Raw genomic sequence first — 20,138 nt, 5'->3', positions numbered from 1 at the left:
ATGCCATGTTGGTGTGCTGCACCCATCAACTCGTCAGCACCCATCAATTCATCATTTATATCATGTATAACTCCACAATGCAATCCCTCCCTCCTCCCCCCTCCCCCCTCCCCCCTCCCCATGATAGGCCCCAGTGCGTGATGTTCCCCTTCCCGAGTCCAAGTGATCTCATTGTTCAGTTCCCACCTATGAGTGAGAACATGCGGTGTTTGGTTTTCTCTTCTTGTGATAGTTTGCTAAGAATGATGGTTTCCAGCTGCATCCATGTCCCTACAAAGGACGCAAACTCATCCTTTTTTATGGCTGCATAGTATTCCATGGTGTATATGTGCCACATTTTCTTAATCCAGTCTGTCACAGATGGACATTTGGGTTGATTCCAAGTCTTTGCTATTGTGAATAGTGCCGCAATAAACATACGTGTGCATGTGTCTTTGTAGTAGACTAATTTATAATCCTTTGGGTATATACCCAGTAGTGGGATGGCTGGGTCATATGGTACATCTAGTTCTAGATCCTTGAGGAATTGCCATACTGTTTTCCATAATGGTTGAACTAGTTTACAATCCCACCAACAGTGTAAAAGTGTTCCTATTTCTCCACATCCTCTCCAACACCTGTTGTTTCCTGACTTCTTAATGATTGCCATTCTAACTGGTGTGAGATGGTATCTCATTGTGGTTTTGATTTGCATTTCTCTGATGGCGAGTGACGATGAGCATTTTTTCATGTGTCTGTTGCCTGTATGAATATCTTCTTTTGAGAAATGTCTGTTCATATCCTTTCCCCACTTTTTGATGGGGTTGTTTGTTTTTTTCTCGTATATTTGTTTGAGTTCTTTGTAGATTCTGGATATTAGCCCTTTGTCAGATGAGTAGGTTGCAAAAATTTTCTCCCATTCTGTAGGTTGCCTGTTCACTCTGATGGTAGTTTCTTTTGCTGTGCAAAAGCTCTTTAGTTTAATTAGATCCCATTTGTCAATTTTTGCTTTTGCTGCCGTTGCTTTTGGTGTTTTAGACATGAAGTCCTTGCCCATGCCTATGTCCTGAATGGTACTACCTAGATTTTCTTCTAGGGTTTTTATGGTATTAGGTCTAACATTTAAGTCTCTAATCCATCTTGAATTAATCTTCGTATAAGGGGTAAGGAAAGGATCCAGTTTCAGCTTTCTACTTATGGCTAGCCAATTTTGCCAGCACCATTTATTAAATAGGGAATCCTTTCCCCATTTCTTGTTTCTCTCAGGTTTGTCAAAGATCAGATGGCTGTAGATGTGTGGTATTATTTCTGAGGACTCTGTTCTGTTCCATTGGTCTATAGCTCTGTTTTGGTACCAGTACCATGCTGTTTTGGTTACTGTAGCCTTGTAGTATAGTTTGAAGTCAGGTAGCGTGACGCCTCCAGCTTTGTCCTTTTGACTTAGGATTGTCTTGGCAATGCGGGCTCTTTTTTGGTTCCATATGAACTTTAAAGCAGTTTTTTCCAATTCTGTGAAGAAACTCATTGGTAGCTTGATGGGGATGGCATTGAATCTATAAATAACCTTGGGGAGTATGGCCATTTTCACGATATTGATTCTTCCTATCCATGAGCATGGTATGTTCTTCCATTTGTTTGTGTCCTCTTTGATTTCACTGAGCAGTGGTTTGTAGTTCTCCTTGAAGAGGTCCTTTACATCCCTTGTAAGCTGGATTCCTAGGTATTTTATTCTCTTTGAAGCAATTGTGAATGGAAGTTCATTCCTGATTTGGCTCTCTGCTTGTCTGTTACTGGTGTATAAGAATGCTTGTGATTTTTGCACATTAATTTTGTATCCTGAGACTTTGCTGAAGTTGCTTATCAGCTTAAGGAGATTTTGGGCTGAGACGATGGGGTTTTCTAAATATACAATCATGTCATCTGCAAACAGGGATAATTTGACTTCTTCTTTTCCTAACTGGATACCCTTGATTTCTTTCTCTTGCCTGATTGCCCTAGCCAGAACTTCCAACACTATGTTGAATAGGAGTGGTGAGAGAGGGCATCCCTGTCTTGTGCCAGTTTTCAAAGGGAATTTTTCCAGTTTTTGCCCATTCAGTATGATATTAGCTGTGGGTTTGTCATAAATGGCTCTTATTATTTTGAGATACGTTCCATCAATACCGAATTTATTGAGCGTTTTTAGCATGAAGGGCTGTTGAATTTTGTCAAAAGCCTTTTCTGCATCTATTGAGACAATCATGTGGTTCTTGTCTTTGGTTCTGTTTATATGCTGGATTACGTTTATTGATTTGCGAATGTTGAACCAGCCTTGCATCCCAGGGATGAAGCCCACTTGATCATGGTGGATAAGCTTTTTGATGTGCTGCTGAATCCGGTTTGCCAGTATTTTATTGAGAATTTTTGCATCAATGTTCATCAGGGATATTGGTCTAAAATTCTCTTTTTTTGTTGTGTCTCTGCCAGGCTTTGGTATCAGGATGATGTTGGCCTCATAAAATGAGTTAGGGAGGATTCCCTCTTTTTCTATTGATTGGAATAGTTTCAGAAGGAATGGTACCAGCTCCTCCTTGTACCTCTGGTAGAATTCAGCTGTGAATCCATCTGGTCCTGGACTTTTTTTGGTGGGTAGGCTATTAATTGTTGCCTCAATTTCAGAGCCTGCTATTGGTCTATTCAGGGATTCAACTTCTTCCTGGTTTAGCCTTGGGAGAGTGTAAGTGTCCAGGAAATTATCCATTTCTTCTAGATTTTCTAGTTGATTTGCGTAGAGGCGTTTATAGTATTCTCTGATGGTAGTTTGTATTTCTGTGGGGTCAGTGGTGATATCCCCTTTATCATTTTTTATTGCATCTATTTGATTCCTCTCTCTTTTCTTCTTTATTAGCCTTGCTAGCGGTCTGTCAATTTTGTTGATCTTTTCAAAAAACCAACTCCTGGATTCATTGATTTTTTGGAGGGTTTTTTGTGTCTCTATCTCCTTCAGTTCGGCTCTGATCTTAGTTATTTCTTGCCTTCTGCTAGCTTTTGAATGTGTTTGCTCTTGCCTCTCTAGTTCTTTTAATTGTGATGTTAGAGTGTCAATTTTAGATCTTTCCTGCTTTCTCTTGTGGGCATTTAGTGCTATAAATTTCCCTCTACACACTGCTTTAAATGTGTCCCAGAGATTATGGTATGTTGTATCTTTGTTCTCATTGGTTTCAAAGAACATCTTTATTTCCGCTTTCATTTCGTTATGTACCCAGTAGTCATTCAGGAGGAGGTTGTTCAGTTTCCATGTAGTTGAGCGGTTTTGATTGAGTTTCTTAGTCCTGAGTTCTAGTTTGATTGCACTGTGGTCTGAGAGACAGTTTGTTATAATTTCTGTTCTTTTACATTTGCTGAGGAGTGCTTTACTTCCAATTATGTGGTCAATTTTGGAATAAGTGCGATGTGGTGCTGAGAAGAATGTATATTCTGTTGATTTGGGGTGGAGAGTTCTATAGATGTCTATTAGGTCCGCTTGGTGCAGAGATGAGTTCAATTCCTGGATATCCTTGTTAACTTTCTGTCTCGTTGATCTGTCTAATGTTGACAGCGGAGTGTTGAAGTCTCCCATTATTATTGTATGGGAGTCTAAGTCTCTTTGTAAGTCCCTAAGGACTTGCTTTATGAATCTGGGTGCTCCTGTATTGGGTGCATATATATTTAGGAGAGTTAGCTCTTCCTGTTGAATTGATCCCTTTACCATTATGTAATGGCCTTCTTTGTCTCTTTTGATCTTTGATGGTTTAAAGTCTGTTTTATCAGAGACAAGGATTGCAACCCCTGCTTTTTTGTGTTCTCCATTTGCTTGGTAGATCTTCCTCCATCCCTTTATTTTGAGCCTATGTATGTCTCTGCATGTGAGATGGGTCTCCTGAATACAGCAGACTGATGGGTCTTGACTCTTTATCCAGTTTGCCAGTCTGTGTCTTTTAATTGGAGCATTTAGTCCATTAACATTTAAGGTTAATATTGTTATGTGTGAACTTGATCCTGCCATTAGATATTAACTGGTTATTTTGCTCGTTAGTTGATGCAGTTTCTTCCTAGCCTCGATGGTCTTTACATTTTGGCATGTTTTTGCAATGGCTGGTACCGGTTGTTCCTTTCCATGTTTAGGGCTTCCTTCAGGGTCTCTTGTAAGGCAGGCCTGGTGGTGACAAAATCTCTAAGCATTTGCTTATCTGTAAAGGATTTTATTTCTCCTTCACTTATGAAACTTAGTTTGGCTGGATATGAAATTCTGGGTTTAAAATTCTTTTCTTTAAGAACGTTGAATATTGGCCCCCACTCTCTTCTGGCTTGTAGAGTTTCTGCTGAGAGATCTGCTGTTAGTCTGATGGGCTTCCCTTTGTGGGTAACCCGACCTTTCTCTCTGGCTGCCCTTAAGATTTTTTCCTTCATTTCAACTTTGGTGAATCTGGCAATTATGTGTCTTGGAGTTGCTCTTCTGGAGGAGTATCTTTGTGGCGTTCTCTGTATTTCCTGAATTTGGATGTTGGCCTGCCCTACTAGGTTGGGGAAGTTCTCCTGGATGATTTCCTGAAGAGTGTTTTCCAACTTGGTTCCATTTTCCCCCTCACTTTCAGGCACCCCAATCAGGCGCATGTGCCACATTTTATTCACCACTATATCCCACACCAAGCCCAGTGTTCTGCCTTCCATGAGGTCTTCGATGAGTATTTAATTATTAAATTGTTTTAACTGATTGGAGCATTTTTAAATCTGTACCTTGTTTTCACTCACTGTAGCTATGTGGTTAGATTAATTTTGATTTAACTCAAGTGCTTCTGAAGGGAAGGGATAACCTGCCAAAGATTCCATTCGGCTGGCCTCATCCGGTATGAGTCAATTTCAGGCTGTCAATTCTGGAACCCCAGAAAACTTTTCCTAAATATCTCTTTCTATTCACAAGAAACAGTGTGCTAGCAATCTGCTAAGGTTCTATTATCATAATGCAAGACAGCACCAACAAAACGAATTTTCTTGAGAGCACAATTTCAAATCGAAGCAGCTCAGTACAAATATTTAAATGTTATAGTGAAAGCAAAGGACATTGATGACCTTCACTCTGGTCATAGGCTGTATATTTGACATATTTTTCAGACACAATGGGACTATCATCCTTCCTTTTATCTTATTTCCTTTCCTGGAGTTACAGAGTCTGGAACTGTGGTGATAGGACAGGATATGAGTGGGAAACTGCCTTCTACGGTTAATGTTTTATGGAAGAGAAATAAAACTGAGGTTCAAACAGGGAAAAAAGTCACTTTGAGTATATCTTTTTTCATTTTAAGAGACATAGAAAGAAATGGTTCAATCATAAAGCTAGGAAAAGAGAATCTAAAACTTGTCCAAGAATATAATTCTGTGTGTGTATGCACAATTAAGTGTAAAATACAGAAAAGAGCAATATGAATATGGAGAAGCTGAAGACAGAGAAGACACACACAGAGTTAGACCTCAGGGAAAGTGATGTGGCAACAGAAGGGGAGAAACAAGTGCAAATATGGGTCCAAGGGCCAGCAAGTAGCCATGCATGGGCTGATGCAGTTTCACACAGGTGAGTCTGTGGGGGTACCATACACACATGGCCCTCCCCAGCACATTTACCAAGGCAGGTTGACAGGCAGAGATATCAACATTCTATTAGAAAGCAGTTTAACAGTAAATCCTTATCTTGTGGAGTCAGCCTTTGGCCAGATATTCTCTGCTTCTGCTATGCAGGGACTATCTATTTATAGATGTAAAGAAAAAAAAAAAGGTAACTAGCAATAGTCAACTAACCATTGACCAAACAGGCAATCTATTTTACTGAATTATTACTCAGCTTTCACAACCCAAGCAGTTCTGATTACCCTGGCTTAAATCATTACTCTAGTAGTTTATTTCATTTTGCTGTTTCTAACTTTTATTTTTTATTTTAAGAAAGCTAAAAAAAAAACATAATTCTTTTATAACTTTCTTTGGACTTTCTCCCTTTCTTATCCCTAGCCGAGACATGTATCTCTCCCATTATTTTCTGAGCTCTGAAATTTCCGAAAATTTTTCTTTCCTTTTGTTTCCCAAGAGTCTCCTGTCGCTAGTGGCTTGGGTTCCTTCCCCTCTAAAGGTTTTTAGAAAGCGAAAGAATTTAGAGGTAGAAGTTACTTTTGAGACAATCAAATCGCTCCTCCCCTCCTTTCTCCGATTGGAAAACAGATCCAGGTAATGTGAAAGACTCACCCAAACTCATGCAGAAGTGGGTCTGGATTCTAGCTTTGAACACATGGTTCGTGCCCTTTCTGAACAGCAGCACCAGGTGATGTGCAGAGGACTATTCTTTAGCTACAGAATGGTTTACTCACAGGTATGCGTCTGCTTATAGACAATAACAAAGTGCACGACACAGAATGTTAGGGCTCCTGAGAGGCAGGGCAGGAGAGGGCCTGGTGGTGACTGAGCCCAGGGCCACAGGGGACAGTGCAGCTCAGTGGTATGTGCCACACAGACCAGCTCTGCTGATGCTCACCGGGTAGGACTCTTTCAGCTCCACAATGCTCCCTCTATGAAACAGAAGAGCGATACAGCCTGCCTCCCGTGTTGAGCCCTGTGATTCTGGCTTGTCAATATTTCCAGTGAAACTGTACTTAGGATTTCACGTGTCCAACATATTCTACTACATTTTTTGGTGAAAACAGAAGTCACATATTAGTCAACATATTAGCTAACAGATAATCTAACATTTTTAATTACCTTGAAGCTAAGGAAAAAAAAAAACAGGCAAAAATACTTCTAAAGATTGATTTAAAAATAAAATAGGATTTTGGTCTAGTGTCTCAGAACGAAAGAGATACACATGCTCCAGATATAGGTTCTGGAAGAGAATCAGGCCCTTTGGTCAGAGGGAGGCAGGAGCCAGGAGGGAGCTTGGGAATCTGGCTTTCTGAAATGCACACAACCCAGAAGAAACTCTATTTTAAGTTTTTGAACATTATAAACAATGACTTAATTTATTTCTACCTTAAAATAGCTGGATTGGACTTTTCTCAATAACTTTTAAGACAGGCATATTTATAAAACAAATTGATAACAGAACTTTTAGAACAAAAAGTTTGGGACATTTCATAAAAATAAATTGAAAATAGGTGACTGTCAATAATATGGTAAGTTCATTCATCTTTAATAAAAAGATACGAAGTTACTTATCAAAAGGTGTAGGGTATTTAAAAAACTCGTGACTTATAGTGAAAGTGAGAAAGGTGGAGGTATTACTGTCTAGATTTTTTAACTAGTTAATGTCTACCATGTAAGCCTGTATCTGAAACACTGGTGAAAAATTACGGAGGCAAAGTGAAGAGTCTGTAAAATTAGGTCCAAACACTGGAAAAAGCAAGGAGTGGGAAGTGCAGAGAAAACACTGTGGTCTTAGAACTCTCTGTCTTCTTGAGAAATAGACCAGTTGGGCTGAGGTCTGGGCTGGCGGACACCAGGAAAACATGAACTCTCAGATGTATAGCCCAGGCTGGATCTATCCTCCAAATGCATCTTCCTCTGGTGAATCCATTTCTCTCAGATAAGCTCAACCATTATAGAGGAGAATCTCCCTCTATTCAACATCTTTGCAAGTTTTGTTGTGTTTTAAAAATGGAGCTGGTTTTATCAAGCAGATTTTCTGGTATCCCAAAGTAGCATTCCCTTTTGTATGATGGGAGAAAACCTAGTTTAACCTAGGTGGTCACAGCACTCTTCAAGAAGCAGAAGGTTAAAAATAATGGTCGGCTAAATGGTACTTAAAGCTGAGGTGGTGGCTCAGAGGCTCTTAAATCACATGTCCACTCCTGGGTGGACTGCCAAATGGCAAGTGAAGAAAGAAGCAGAAAAAGAGCTGCTGAGGGGACAGGGGGCTTAACTATAATGCTGCTCGAATTTCATCTGAAGACCCAGAGCTCCACGGCCAGAAGGGCATGAGTGTTTGGAAAAGGTTCACGTATCTGCAACACGCCACCAAATTCCTGCAATCAGAAAATGAAATCTAAAGGGCATCTATCTTGGTTAAATGTAGATTAGGGTGGATTAAAAATGGTCACACATTCTTTGTGGCTTATCTCATCAAGAAGTGGAACCCACTTTCCCACCCTTTGAATAAGGGCTTGTCCTGGGACTTCCTTTAACCAACAGAACATGGCAGAAGTGTTGTGTAATTTCCAACTCTTGGTCTCCAAAGGCTTTGCAACTTCCTTTCCTGCTTCTGACATCACGTAGGGAGAGGGGTCTTTCCAGCCATCCCAGCTGAGTTTCCAAACCATGGGAGGGACATTCAGTCTCAGTCAACCTGCCAGCTGGCTACAGAAGAACTGCTCAGTCAACGCACAGAATCAGAACAAAGAATAAATCTTTGTCATTTTCAGCTACTTCTTTTGGGGTGACTACTACACAGCAATGAATAACTGAAACACGTATGTGGTAGGCAGATAGAAATGTGCTGGTGAGATATAAATTCATATTCCCCGATATATTTCTTGGACTTAAAAACAACAAAACATTGTTATTGAAAAAGCTCCAGTGCAAAGAGCACAGGGTTTTCAATAAAAAATCCTGGATTGAAGCCTTGAACCTGCTCTGTCTCTTGTACCAAGGAAAATTTGTGATTTTCTGCAAGTCTCTTATTATCTCAATCTCCATTCTCATACCTATAAATTCCTCATAGAATTAAAGTGACAGTAAGATAAGAATAGTGAAAACGCTTTATAAACAGCAAGGCATATTACACATTTAAGCTGTGACTGGTATTGTTATCTATATGTCACTTAAAGACTATCTTGGTTTTTTCTTCCCTGCAAATAAATAATTTGCATTAAATGTATCTGACTTGTAAGTTTCTGTTGTAAATTCTCTTATGCACGGCAGCATCCGTACATGCACACACGTGCAGACACTCACAAAGGGACTTTCAAGGACCACAAGGTGTCCTGAACCCCACAGATAGTCCCATTTTCCCTTTATGTCATTGTGTGGTGTTTAGGCCCACCCTCTCCTGAAATGTAGAATGCACTGCCATATAACTCATATCATGTCTTTGTGCCAACAGAAGAAAAAAGGATAAAAAGAAACGGCGGGATGCCTGGAAATCTAAGCCAAGTTGAGGGAAGGAAGAATTAAATAATGGTTGAAAATTAATTATATCACACACAAGAATGATGTTTAAACAGGATGAAGTTCAAGAGAAAAGACACAAAAGAGGTGAAAATAAAAGACGGACTGTTAAACAAGACAGAAAGGCAGCAAGGAAATAAGGAAGAGCCTATACTCACAAAGACCAGAGGTAGAAGGGAAAACCAGCATTTGTCAGGGATAGAAGTGGAAAGTGATACCCATGCACGGTAAGAACATCTGGAGAGTAGTGTCTGTCACTTGTAAGAACTCAACTCGTGTTTAATGAATGGATGAATGAATCAACTGAAAACATACAGTTCAAGAGAAAACTAACAAATCAAGCTCACGCAGAAATGGGGCAGTTAGGGGTCCGAATGGGTGAAATAGTCTCATAGGGAAGGGCAACTCCATTTGGATGGGAATGAAGGAGGGAGGAATGTATTCTTCAAGACAGGGGAGAAAAGCCCACAAACGCACTTTCTAGCCCATGAAAGTACAATAAATTCTTACAAAAAGGGAGTTGTTACTTTCACTGAAGGTAATTCTTTACAACTAAAGTTTCAGATATTTTACCTTATTATGTCCTAAAATGTAAAGGGCTTTCTCCTCTGATTTCTCCACATAATCAGCTTTGCTCTCAAATGGCTCTAACTTCTTAACAATGCTCTTATAAGTATGCTGGTAAAAGTCAAATCATCATATGATCTTATATGTTCTATAATGTTCTTCTTTATGCCTAAACATCGTGCTCTTAAAGAGCGGACATTTAACATGGCTCACACACAAGAATAAAGTTACGTAGTTTTTCTCTTAAAATACTACCACTATTACTACATGTTAGGCTTTTTTTTTTTTTCATTTTCATGTGATTATTTGGGTTGTTATTCTCTAATCGATACACAACCTATTACCCCATCACCCTCCGCAGGAATCCACTGAATATGCTAAACTAGGCTGAATGGGTCTAAGTCACAGCTTGAGTATATTCTGCATTTACCGACTCATTCAGCACTAATGCATACAGAAGAAAAGAAAAGATGACACAATTCCTGACCTTTAGGAACATCGTATAGCTGATGAGACAAGACTTCACGCATGCGACAATTCAATAACAATGTATGAAAGTCGATAATTAATTGACAGCATAGGAAAGGATATGTGGGAAGTTTCGAGGCAGTGGGACACGTGTTGGTTGAAGCATGAATACCTCGTGGATAGAGAAGAATTTAATTAGAATCCTGCTGGATGAGGAATATGAAAAGAGATGGAATGGAGAGAGAAAGGCATCCCATGCTGTGAGAGATGAGTGCTGTGCTTGGAATGGAGGGTTTCTACAGGATTGAGGAGGACCGCACCATACAGACGGGGACTGGGGGAAAAGTGCAAGGGTTTGAAAATGAGACAGGGAGCAGTATGACAACCCAATGGCAGGAAGGTAACTAGAAACTAAAACTATTCATTCTTTTTCTTTTCTTCAACATATAAATCATCTTGGCTAAGAGAGGGCCTGTTTGTTAATCCATTCATTCACCCATAGATGTGGGCTGACATATTATGTTTAGGTACAAGAGGCTACAAAATACTCCCTTTCTTTGAGAATCACACAGGACAGGAGAGACAGACAAAAAAACATCAGTGTGTTCAATGTGTTATGAAAAGTGCTATGATAAAAAGATACATGGGGGATGGATGACAAAGGAGCAGAGAGGGGCACTTAAGTCATCTTCAGGGGCCAAAGAGTGACAACACTTCAATGAGCAAGAAATGCAGTCTTGAAGGAGAGGCAGAAGCTGCCTACATGTACACAGAAGGGCAAGGGAGTCCAGGAAGAGGTAGTGGCAACTGCAAAGGCACAGGGCTTGTGAGAGAGCTGGGGGAGGAGACCCTGTTCAAAGGGAACAAATGAGCAGGGGATGGGTATGGGTCACTGATGATCTGACATACAGGAAACTAAAGAGCTGTGAGAACCTATCTCTTTTCTGCAAATAATTTACAGTGGGATGTTGAATGACTTCCTTCTCTATGTTTTCGATGTGTTGATTAGAGACAAATTTAACTCTGGCCATTCTTCGCTTTTGAATGCCAAAGTCAAACTTATGTCAATACAGTAATAATCATCTTCAAGTTTTATTTACTAGACTCACAGAAGCTTGAGGATAAAACGGAAGGCATCTAGTTCAACCTCCTTTCCAACCTAATATAATTCTTCTAAGCATTCCGGGCAGGTGGCCATCCAGACGGAAAGAAATCTATCCAGCTCCAAGGAGCTCTGTCTGCCTCAGGAAGCAGCCAATTCACTACAGAACATCACTAGTTGTGGGAAAGTTCCTTTTTAAATTGAGACTAAATATACCTTCCTGTAGCTTCTAACAATTTCAACCCCCTAGAGTGACTGAAAAAATAGCTGACCATGACTCCTATGTGCAGAGGATGCTATGTGACATTTATAATAGTGAACTGAGAATTGTCCCTTTTCCTCACTAAAGGACTTCCTCGTTAACAACTGGCTTAGTTTTGATTAATTAGGTTCTCCAATATAATGTACCATCTTCCTTTTCAGGAAGACCCTGAAGGGACATCTGTTACTGTTAGTGATGCTCCATTTATCTCCTTCACTGATCAGTAATACCTTATGTTTGCAAAATATTTTAACCCTTCCTAAGCATCTGCACATAAATTATCACATTCTAATGTCATAGGAAGGTTGCTGCACCAATGTATGTTATCTTCACAAAAATCTTTGCATTAATTAGGTTCTTATGCTGTTTTATGATACAGTATAAAGGACAGGTCTTAGAGAATCCTAGGTTTGACAGAACAAAGGCTAGGAGATACCAAGGATCTAACTTATTTTATGAGAAGAAAGAAGGAAAAAGTAATTATCAGAACAAATTCTGGATGTCTCTTCAATTACGGACAAATAACTGATACTTACCTTACCTATGGACCACATATACTCCTATCTTATCAAACCATTTGCATAATCACAGGTACTCATGCAACAAACCTAGAAGCTAAATGCCTGGCGCTGGGACTGAGGAAGAGGAGGTTGGAAACAGAGTTAAATAGGGCACAGTTTTAACTCATCTTATTAAATGTAGAACAAAAGCTGAAAAACATGAGATGACTTAGTCATAAACATGGCTTGTTGACCTGCAAAAGATGGAAGGGAGGTCATGGCAGAGAAGAGGGGTGAGTAGTGGAAAACAGACTGTAAACCCTACACTTCCAAGAACAGTCTTCCCCAAAGCCAAGTACGAAGGGACAGCTCTATGGTGGTGCTCTGTAGACTATAAAGGACAGGACCCAGAGATCCTCATGTTCTAGAGAAAAACTAGTTCTAGGGGGCTAAGTGCATGCCCTGCTACTAGCGTTAAAATGACAGTGGCTCCTCCCCCCAGTCAAGCCAAAGAGAGACGTGTTTGTTACTCCAGAAAGCACTGTAAGAATGAAGACTCCTCTGGGCCTCAGAAAGAAATGGGTCTGGGCAGCCGTGTGACTCCAAACATCAAGGGTCCCTGTGGAGTGGTGCTATGAAGCGTGCAATGTTTCATCACGTTGAACATGTTGTTTAAGCACCTACAAGATTCACTGCAGAGGATCAAATGACGTGCCTACTCTTGACAGATACCTCACTGCCTGCCTCCCTATCTATATACAGAGGGGCATATTTGCTTATATAGGTCCCAGCCCTCGAAAGCGTACAGGCACCCTTATAGAAAGAATCTATAAGGGTTAATGACTTAACCTGATGACACCTGGTTTTGATCTGAGGAAAGACATATGTAAATACCAAGTAACGCAAACAGTTCAGTGATTTCTTCCAGAGAGACAGGAAAGGACTACATTTCTCATGGGAAAACAAACTGCATGCTCAAAATGTACCTTAGTCATGATGCTAATAAACGAGGAGAAAACTTGACAAACTAATGGCAAACTAACCTTGTTGGCAAAGTACAGCAACCATCTGCGGTGAGTCTGACTTGAGTTTCGTAGCTATCGGGGGGACACGCGGTCTGCTGAACAGAAGGGCATTCCACAGTCCTGCAGTCCACGCCGAAAACTGAAAAGGGGCAAACAGAGAGGCACCGTTTATTGTTACATTTACTTGCTTTTGGAGTCCCTAAATGAAATACTAGCTCTTAACAAACTTCCAAAGTCTCCTTGCTTCCAGAAGCCCAGTCCTAGTGTCGGCATGTTATTCCAGTTAATGTTACAGAACTGCAATATTCCTCAAATTTTCTGTGTAACGAAAGAGGTGGGGATGAGATATTTAAGAGTTACAACGAAGACAGAGAAAGAATTAAACCAGCAGTGGTTACATGGATGGTGACAGTTAGCCAGAGGCATTTCTGATTGACAGAATAGTTTAAGAGATGGACAAGGGATCACTTTGCTTGGAGTGTTTATCTAGTAGTTTAAAAAAAAGAAAGAAAAAGAAAAACCCAAACAAAAAAACAACTGGCTGATGATTAGAAACTTGCGAAGAGGAAATCACTATAACTCAGAAGTGTTCACAGACCACATCGGAAATGCTGCCACAAGAGCAAGGATGTTAGAAATAATATAAAGCAAGAAACAGCTGGGACACAACAGTACATCAAATGTTGGCAAAGAGGGTGAGTAAACAGTCAAAGATGACTTGGCACATGCTATAAAGTAAAGAGGGCAGATATGGGGGGGGAATTGGCAAAGAGAAAGATTGGGGCTGAGTGTTGCATTATGAAACTTCTGGCATTTTGATGCATGTATTCATCTAAAAATAACTTTCTGTTTTATGTATGATTGTTTTTAAATGTAATAATTCAAAGTGGCAGATATAGCTGCAAATAAGGTCTCTGACCTTCTCTGGGGAAATGAAGCAGATTGCCATAGTACCATAAATTTTAACCCTACCTCCCCAGTCAAGCATACTTTGAAGGAAAAACAGAAGAAAAGAGGAAAAGACACGCTCACTATCTGAAGGTGCTTATGTACCAGTGGATGATCACTCTGGTTCTCTGACTACAAGGCCAGAAGTCAAGCTGCCATTGGCCCAAGGTGGCAGATTCAGAGGACACCAGTGAGAAGGCCCATCTTCATGTGAAAGGAGAGGCCAGGGGTGGCTGAGGAGGGATCTGCTACCCTCTGATGCAAAGGAACGAGGCTGCTGAGACAGAGCTCGTGCATACCTGGTTTGCACTCATAGAGGTCACAGCACTCTCCCGGCTTCCCTGAGGCTTTTGACACTAGTATGTTCAGGTTTCCCGGCTGGCAGACTTTGCGCAGACAGCCTGCGGGGTTGCACACGCAGCGGCTGGGTAAGGGACAGCACTCCCCGGGAGGAGCATAACCCTCGATCAGAACAGAATCTTCAGGACAACGTGGAGAGAACTGGACTTCACAGCGCGCCTTGGAGCAATCTGGCTTCTCTTCTAAATGGGAGAGAAAGAATTTAGCTTATGCCCAGGGCAGTGTGGGGCACTTTCAACAGAAGAACAGACAGTCCTGATGATCTATTTAAGTAGCCAAAGAGGAGAGTAGGGAAAGAAATTCAGTGTAAACCTTCAAACTTAGTTTAACTAACAATGAAAACCTCACCCAAGATCTGCCCATGACACCAAAATATGAGCCTGAAATTCCCTTCTTCTCCGTCTTCCTACCCACTTGTGTTAAACAATGAACATCTAGAGCAATGACCAAAATGAAGAAAGGCGAAGGGAAGATGCACCCACGGTGTGGAGAATCTGAAAACTGGACCCATTCCTTGACTAACTGAAAGGTCTTTGAATTCAAAAGAGTTTTAAAGGCTGTTCTTTGAAAACAGTGTACCTTAAAACACAAGCAAATCATGGCTACTTCAGAAACTGGAGACAATGTGTATGACAATCAACATGGAGGAACTCTACCTGCACACTCTGAGTTTCAGTGGCATTCTATTAAGAGTCTGTGACTTTATGATGTGGCAGCTAAGCAAGATGGATAATGAGTCAAATTCCCATGTAATTTCCTGAAATGGCACCTGATGTGTTTCTATCTCTAGCAAAGCTCCATCAAACACACCTTATTCCCCTCTCTCTAATATTATCTGCTGACCCATTGCTGTATCTCAATTTTAGAGATGGGAAAAATAAAACAAGGTGGGTTTACTCAGATTTCACAGCGGGGGAGCAAAGTCCTGGCTTCTGGAACCCCAGTCCATAGTTTAGCTTCTTGGGTTCACTTTTAAGAGACCTATACGAACATAAGGCCCTTGAGGAAAAGATGGAAATAGACTAAAAGACATCCTCACAGCCCAGGACCTTTGGTGGGAGATGGGGAGTTCAGGAGACATTAGGTGAAACTGATGCCAGTTAGTACCAGGCAATGTTTCCGTAAGTGTTCATTGGTCTTCCTAAAGTAAAACCCAAACAGAGAATTGTGTAGTAGGATAAGACCCAAAAGGTCACCTAGTTTAGTTTCCTCATTTTGTAGATAAAGAACCTGAGGCCCCAGAGCTTAAGTGACCTGGCTAAGGTCATTGGTAAACTTACAGAATCCAGGTCTCCTCATTACAGTCCACTCAGGTCTTGGTATCATAGCAGTGGATCTCTTTCTAAAACCATGCCTGTTCCTCTAGTCATTTTCTACCTTGCTGTATCTTTCCTCTTCCTTATCTATTTCTTGTCTACTTAAGACATAATATAGGAGACCCTTCATACTTACAGTTCTAGTAAATTCACTGAAACACTGACTGAGAACCAGCTTGGGATATGTCAGTAAAGAGGAAAGACACAGGTCCCTGTCCTCATTAGTTGATACAGTAGTGGAGGATGACAGAACATAAGTAACAAACATTATAAAGAAGAAAATTATATAGTAGTAAAGGGTGATATGTGCTATGAGGGGAAAACAAGAACAGAGTAAGAGGGAATTGGAATGCTTAGAAGAAGCGGGTAGCAGTACAACGTGGTGAAAATGGATGGGCATGATTGAGAAGTTTATGGCTGAACAAAGACTTGGAGGAGTGAGGGGACGAGCCATGGAGATACTTGGGAGAAGAGCATCCCAGCAGAAGGAACTGCTGACGCAGGCTTGTGTGTCCCGGGAAGAGTAAGAACGTCAGTGTGGCTGAGGCACAGCAAGTGAGATGAGAAACAGGAGATGAGGCTGGATGAGCAGCAGGGGTACCTGGTCATTTAGAACCCTTATGCCATTTTCAAGACTGTAGTGTTCACTATGAGACAAATTAGAGCTTTGATTATATAGAAAGAGGAAGAGAATAATTCAGAAAAACAGGTCTTAGAAAGGTCGTCTTAGAAAGATAGGACTTTGGGAACTTGGGCAACAACAGGAAGGTGCACAATATCTGGGGAGGAAGGAGACGTGGGAGGAGGTTAGAAAGGCACTTGGCAAGAAAGAATATGGAAGAAGACAGATGCTAGCACTATTTACCACAGCTAGGTACAGGGTGTGCTGGAGAAGGAGATGAAATGGGTTGAGTCTTAATGTTGCCTTCCTTCTGCCACCTACCTTATGACTACACTTAATTTTCCTGTTGGATAGAAGACTACTTCATGGCACTTGTGCCTCACTCAGGGGAAACATTCATTTGCAGGCCTCTACCCTTCCTGTGGCTACCACCCACATGCCAATATCCAATAAGCAGCTTAAAGCAGAATGGAAAATAAAACAGCCTCTGTCCTAAGAGCAGACTTCATTAACACACATGCCATGTGCTCATGTCACAATAACCCCAGAAGGTGAGTTATTATTTGCTCCATTTTACAGATGATGAAACTGAGATTCAGATTTATTTGCCCAAGGTCACACAGCTAGTAAATGGTGATGTGAAACTTGGTCCATCCGGTTCCAGCTATGCTCCTCTGTAATAATATGCCTCCTGTCTCAGGAATCACTACTGTGATCCTGAGAAATCAGCTGATTTCTCTGGACACAGCTCCTTCCCTATCAGAAATGTGGTTTTTGTTAAAGCTACCAGGTTAGCTGCATCTCTGCTCCCTTTTACCCAGTCTTATCTCATTGCGTGTCTCATGGGAGCTACAGCCTATATGCCACAAGTGCTTGGGTCAAACAGGAGTCTCAGAGAATCCATCTAGCCCACTTTCATAGTATAACCCCCCAAGGAACTGCCGTGAAAACAGGACATGATAACTAATAAGGAATTCCACTCTCAGAGCCCCGTCAGTATGGAGGAGAATAAATCAGCGAGCTAAGGAGGAGAAGGTGAATCCTGAATGTATGCGGATTAAGCTGGAGTTTGTAAAATGCATTTGGTAGACTGCTTATCTGGCAAACACATTGTTTTATAATTAAGAAAAGCTTTGTGACTTTGATTGCAAATAGCACTTAATTCCTACTCTTGTTAATTTGCTGTCATTAACATATTCTTATCATATTCTATTACATTTTTATTTTATAAAATATTTAGTATGTAATAATCAGAATTTTGAAACATATGCTTCGATTAAACATTTCCATTAAAACCCAACATATTAGTCCTTGCTGGTTATCACACTTTTTTTTTTTTGAGACAGAGTCTTGCTCTGTCGCCAGGCTGGAGTGCAGTGGTGCAATCTCAGCTCACTGCAACCTCCGCCTCCTGGGTTCAAGCAACTCTTCTGTCTCAGCCTCCTGAGTAGCTGGGGCTACAGGCACACGCCACCATGTCCAGCTAATTTTTGTATTTTTAGTAGAGATGGGGTTTCACCATGTTGGCCGGGCTGGTCTCGATCTCCTGATGTTGTGATCCGCCTGCCTCAGCCTCCCAAAGTGCTGGGACTGATTACTGTAGTGAGCCACCGCGCCCGGCCGGTTATCCCACTCTTTAAGTTCTTTTTGACAGCCCCAACATTGTCACTTCTTCACATGTGTTTTGCGGTTCAAGCCTGAAGAGATGGGTTTATTTCTTAAGAGCTGCCTTTGTAATAAAAGCGGAATAGGGTAGGCTACCAAAGACACAGTCTTAAGTGTAAGTCGATCAGAGTTTGACAGCCAGAAGGGATGTAAGAATGTTAAAAATGCAGGTTAAATCTTATTAAAAGCTTTTCAACTTTTCTCAAGATGATCACACTGGCTTTCTCTTTAGTTTATTAATATAATCAGTTGGATTTTAAATCATCCTTGTGTTCTAAGAATAAACTCTGTTTTTAAAGATCCTGTTGGATTTGACTTCCTAACATTTTAAGATTTTTAAATTTATAAAATTGAGTTATGTTCATCTTTAGTTCTCTCTATGATGGCCTTATCCAATTTTAGTTACAAAATTACACTCTTTTTTTTTTTTTTTGGGGACGAAGTCTCACTCCGTTGCCCAGGCTGGAGTGCAGTGGCGCAATCTCGGCTCACTGCGAGCTCCACCTCCTGGGTTCACGCCATTCTCCTGCCTCAGCCTCTCAAGTAGCTGGGCCTACAAGTGCTCGCCACCATGCCCAGCTAATTTTTTGTATTTTTAGTAGAGATGTGGTTTCACCATATTAGCCAGGATGGTCTCAATCTCCTGTCCTTGTGATCCGCCCGCCTCCGTCTCTGAAAGTGCTGGGATTACAGGCGTGATCCACCATGCCCAGCCTACACTAACTCTTTTAATGAGCTGTTTAGCATTCTATCTTTTTCTCTGCTGTAAAACCATTCAAATAACACAGGAATTATCTATTCCTTGATGTTTTCATACAACTCACCTGTGAAACTATCTGAACTCAGTATGTTTTTTGAAGGGGGAGGGGACAGATTTCTTCTTTGGTTATTATTCAGGTGTCCTACCTCTTTTAGAATTATCATTCCTAACTTGTATTTTAGCAGAAAGTATATAATCCACCTAGATTTTCAAGTTCATTTCATACTTTATTGACGAAGCTTCCTTTATTGTACTTTATGTCAGTCCTTTTAAGTTTCTGAATCTCTTACTTCTTTGTCTTTCGGATGATTTTGTTAGTTTTCCTCTAGTGTTTTAAGATTAATGCTCAGTTCATTTCTATTTGGCTGACTTATAACAAACACATTTCTTACAGCTATTATACAAACAATTTTAATTATGCTTTGAATACTTCAATCAAATATTGCTTTGGTTATCTTCTGATTTTTCATATGTACTGTTTTCAATGTGACTTGCTGCTAAGTTATTTATACGTCTCCTTTTTAAATATTTTTTAGAAGAGAGATATTAAATTTCTGCATAGGTAGATTTGGGGGAGCTTTCTTTTTTAATTTATAGTGTTACTGCCTGGTTGCCAGAGAATGTAGGCTGTACAATTCCCTACTTTTGTTAACTTACTGAGTTTTGTATGTTTTTGGTTTTCAGCACATGTGTGTATGTATGTGTGGCCTCATAACCAATTTTAAAATAGATGGGTATTTGAAAAGAACATATATCCTCTGCTTATTACATATAATCTTGCATATCTATTAAATCAAGCTTAATTATAACATTCTGATTACCTATACCTCACATTTTTTATCTGATTTCCAAGAGGGATCTGTAAAATCTACTACGAGCCAGTAACTTCTCTTCAAATTTCCAGAACTTACTTTAATTTTTCAAAGCTATGTGTTTAACTTCATGACTAGCAGGCATAAGATTCAAGCCTTCAAATTGTGAAATTATGCTTTCAAATAATTTAGATTTCCAAAGTCTCCATCTTTCTTATTTTGTAATTAACATTCCTTTTTCTCTTCTTTCAACCCTCTATTTACCTTTCAATAAATTACCTAGAATCCCTACTCACCCCGCATCTTCCTCTGCCCCGAACCAGTGACCAGTTTGTCACTTAAATGTAACACAATTACCATAACATCAGCAACTGTTTTTCTGAAACCCTTTTTTTCAGACTTTTTCTATAAATTCTCCCATTAGATTTTATTTATTCTTCTCTGTCTCTATTCCAAGTTTCTTCCATGAAGAAAACAAGGATAAAACTACAGCCACTCCATCAATCAGAACGTTTTTCTGACATTACTTCTGAATTTTTAATTTTACCTATTTGAAAAGAAGTCGCTCCTGACTCTTTTCCTATGGTGTCTAA

General features: G+C 40.3%; 1 protein-coding gene across 4 annotated transcripts in view; it reads right to left on the bottom strand.

Moving 5' to 3' along the window:
* The window catches only part of CRIM1 (cysteine rich transmembrane BMP regulator 1), a 201,307-nt gene that overhangs the window by 99,980 nt on the left and 81,189 nt on the right, over nt 1–20,138 (bottom strand). For 3 of the 4 annotated variants that reach the window (XM_010373245.2, XM_010373263.2, XM_010373254.2), the window contains 2 exons: nt 14,310–14,552; nt 13,081–13,201 (listed from right to left, as the gene is read on the bottom strand). In XM_010373245.2, coding sequence (XP_010371547.1) covers nt 13,081–13,201; nt 14,310–14,552 — 364 coding nt within the window. The remainder of the gene's footprint in view (nt 1–13,080; nt 13,202–14,309; nt 14,553–20,138) is intronic. The other variant, XM_010373271.2, reaches the window with a different exon arrangement.

The sequence above is a fragment of the Rhinopithecus roxellana genome, chromosome 17 (assembly GCF_007565055.1).
Source record: "Rhinopithecus roxellana isolate Shanxi Qingling chromosome 17, ASM756505v1, whole genome shotgun sequence".
Lineage (NCBI taxonomy): Eukaryota > Metazoa > Chordata > Mammalia > Primates > Cercopithecidae > Rhinopithecus > Rhinopithecus roxellana.
The sequence above is the reverse complement of the archived record's forward strand: the minus strand, read 5'-3'. Positions and strand labels throughout refer to the sequence as shown.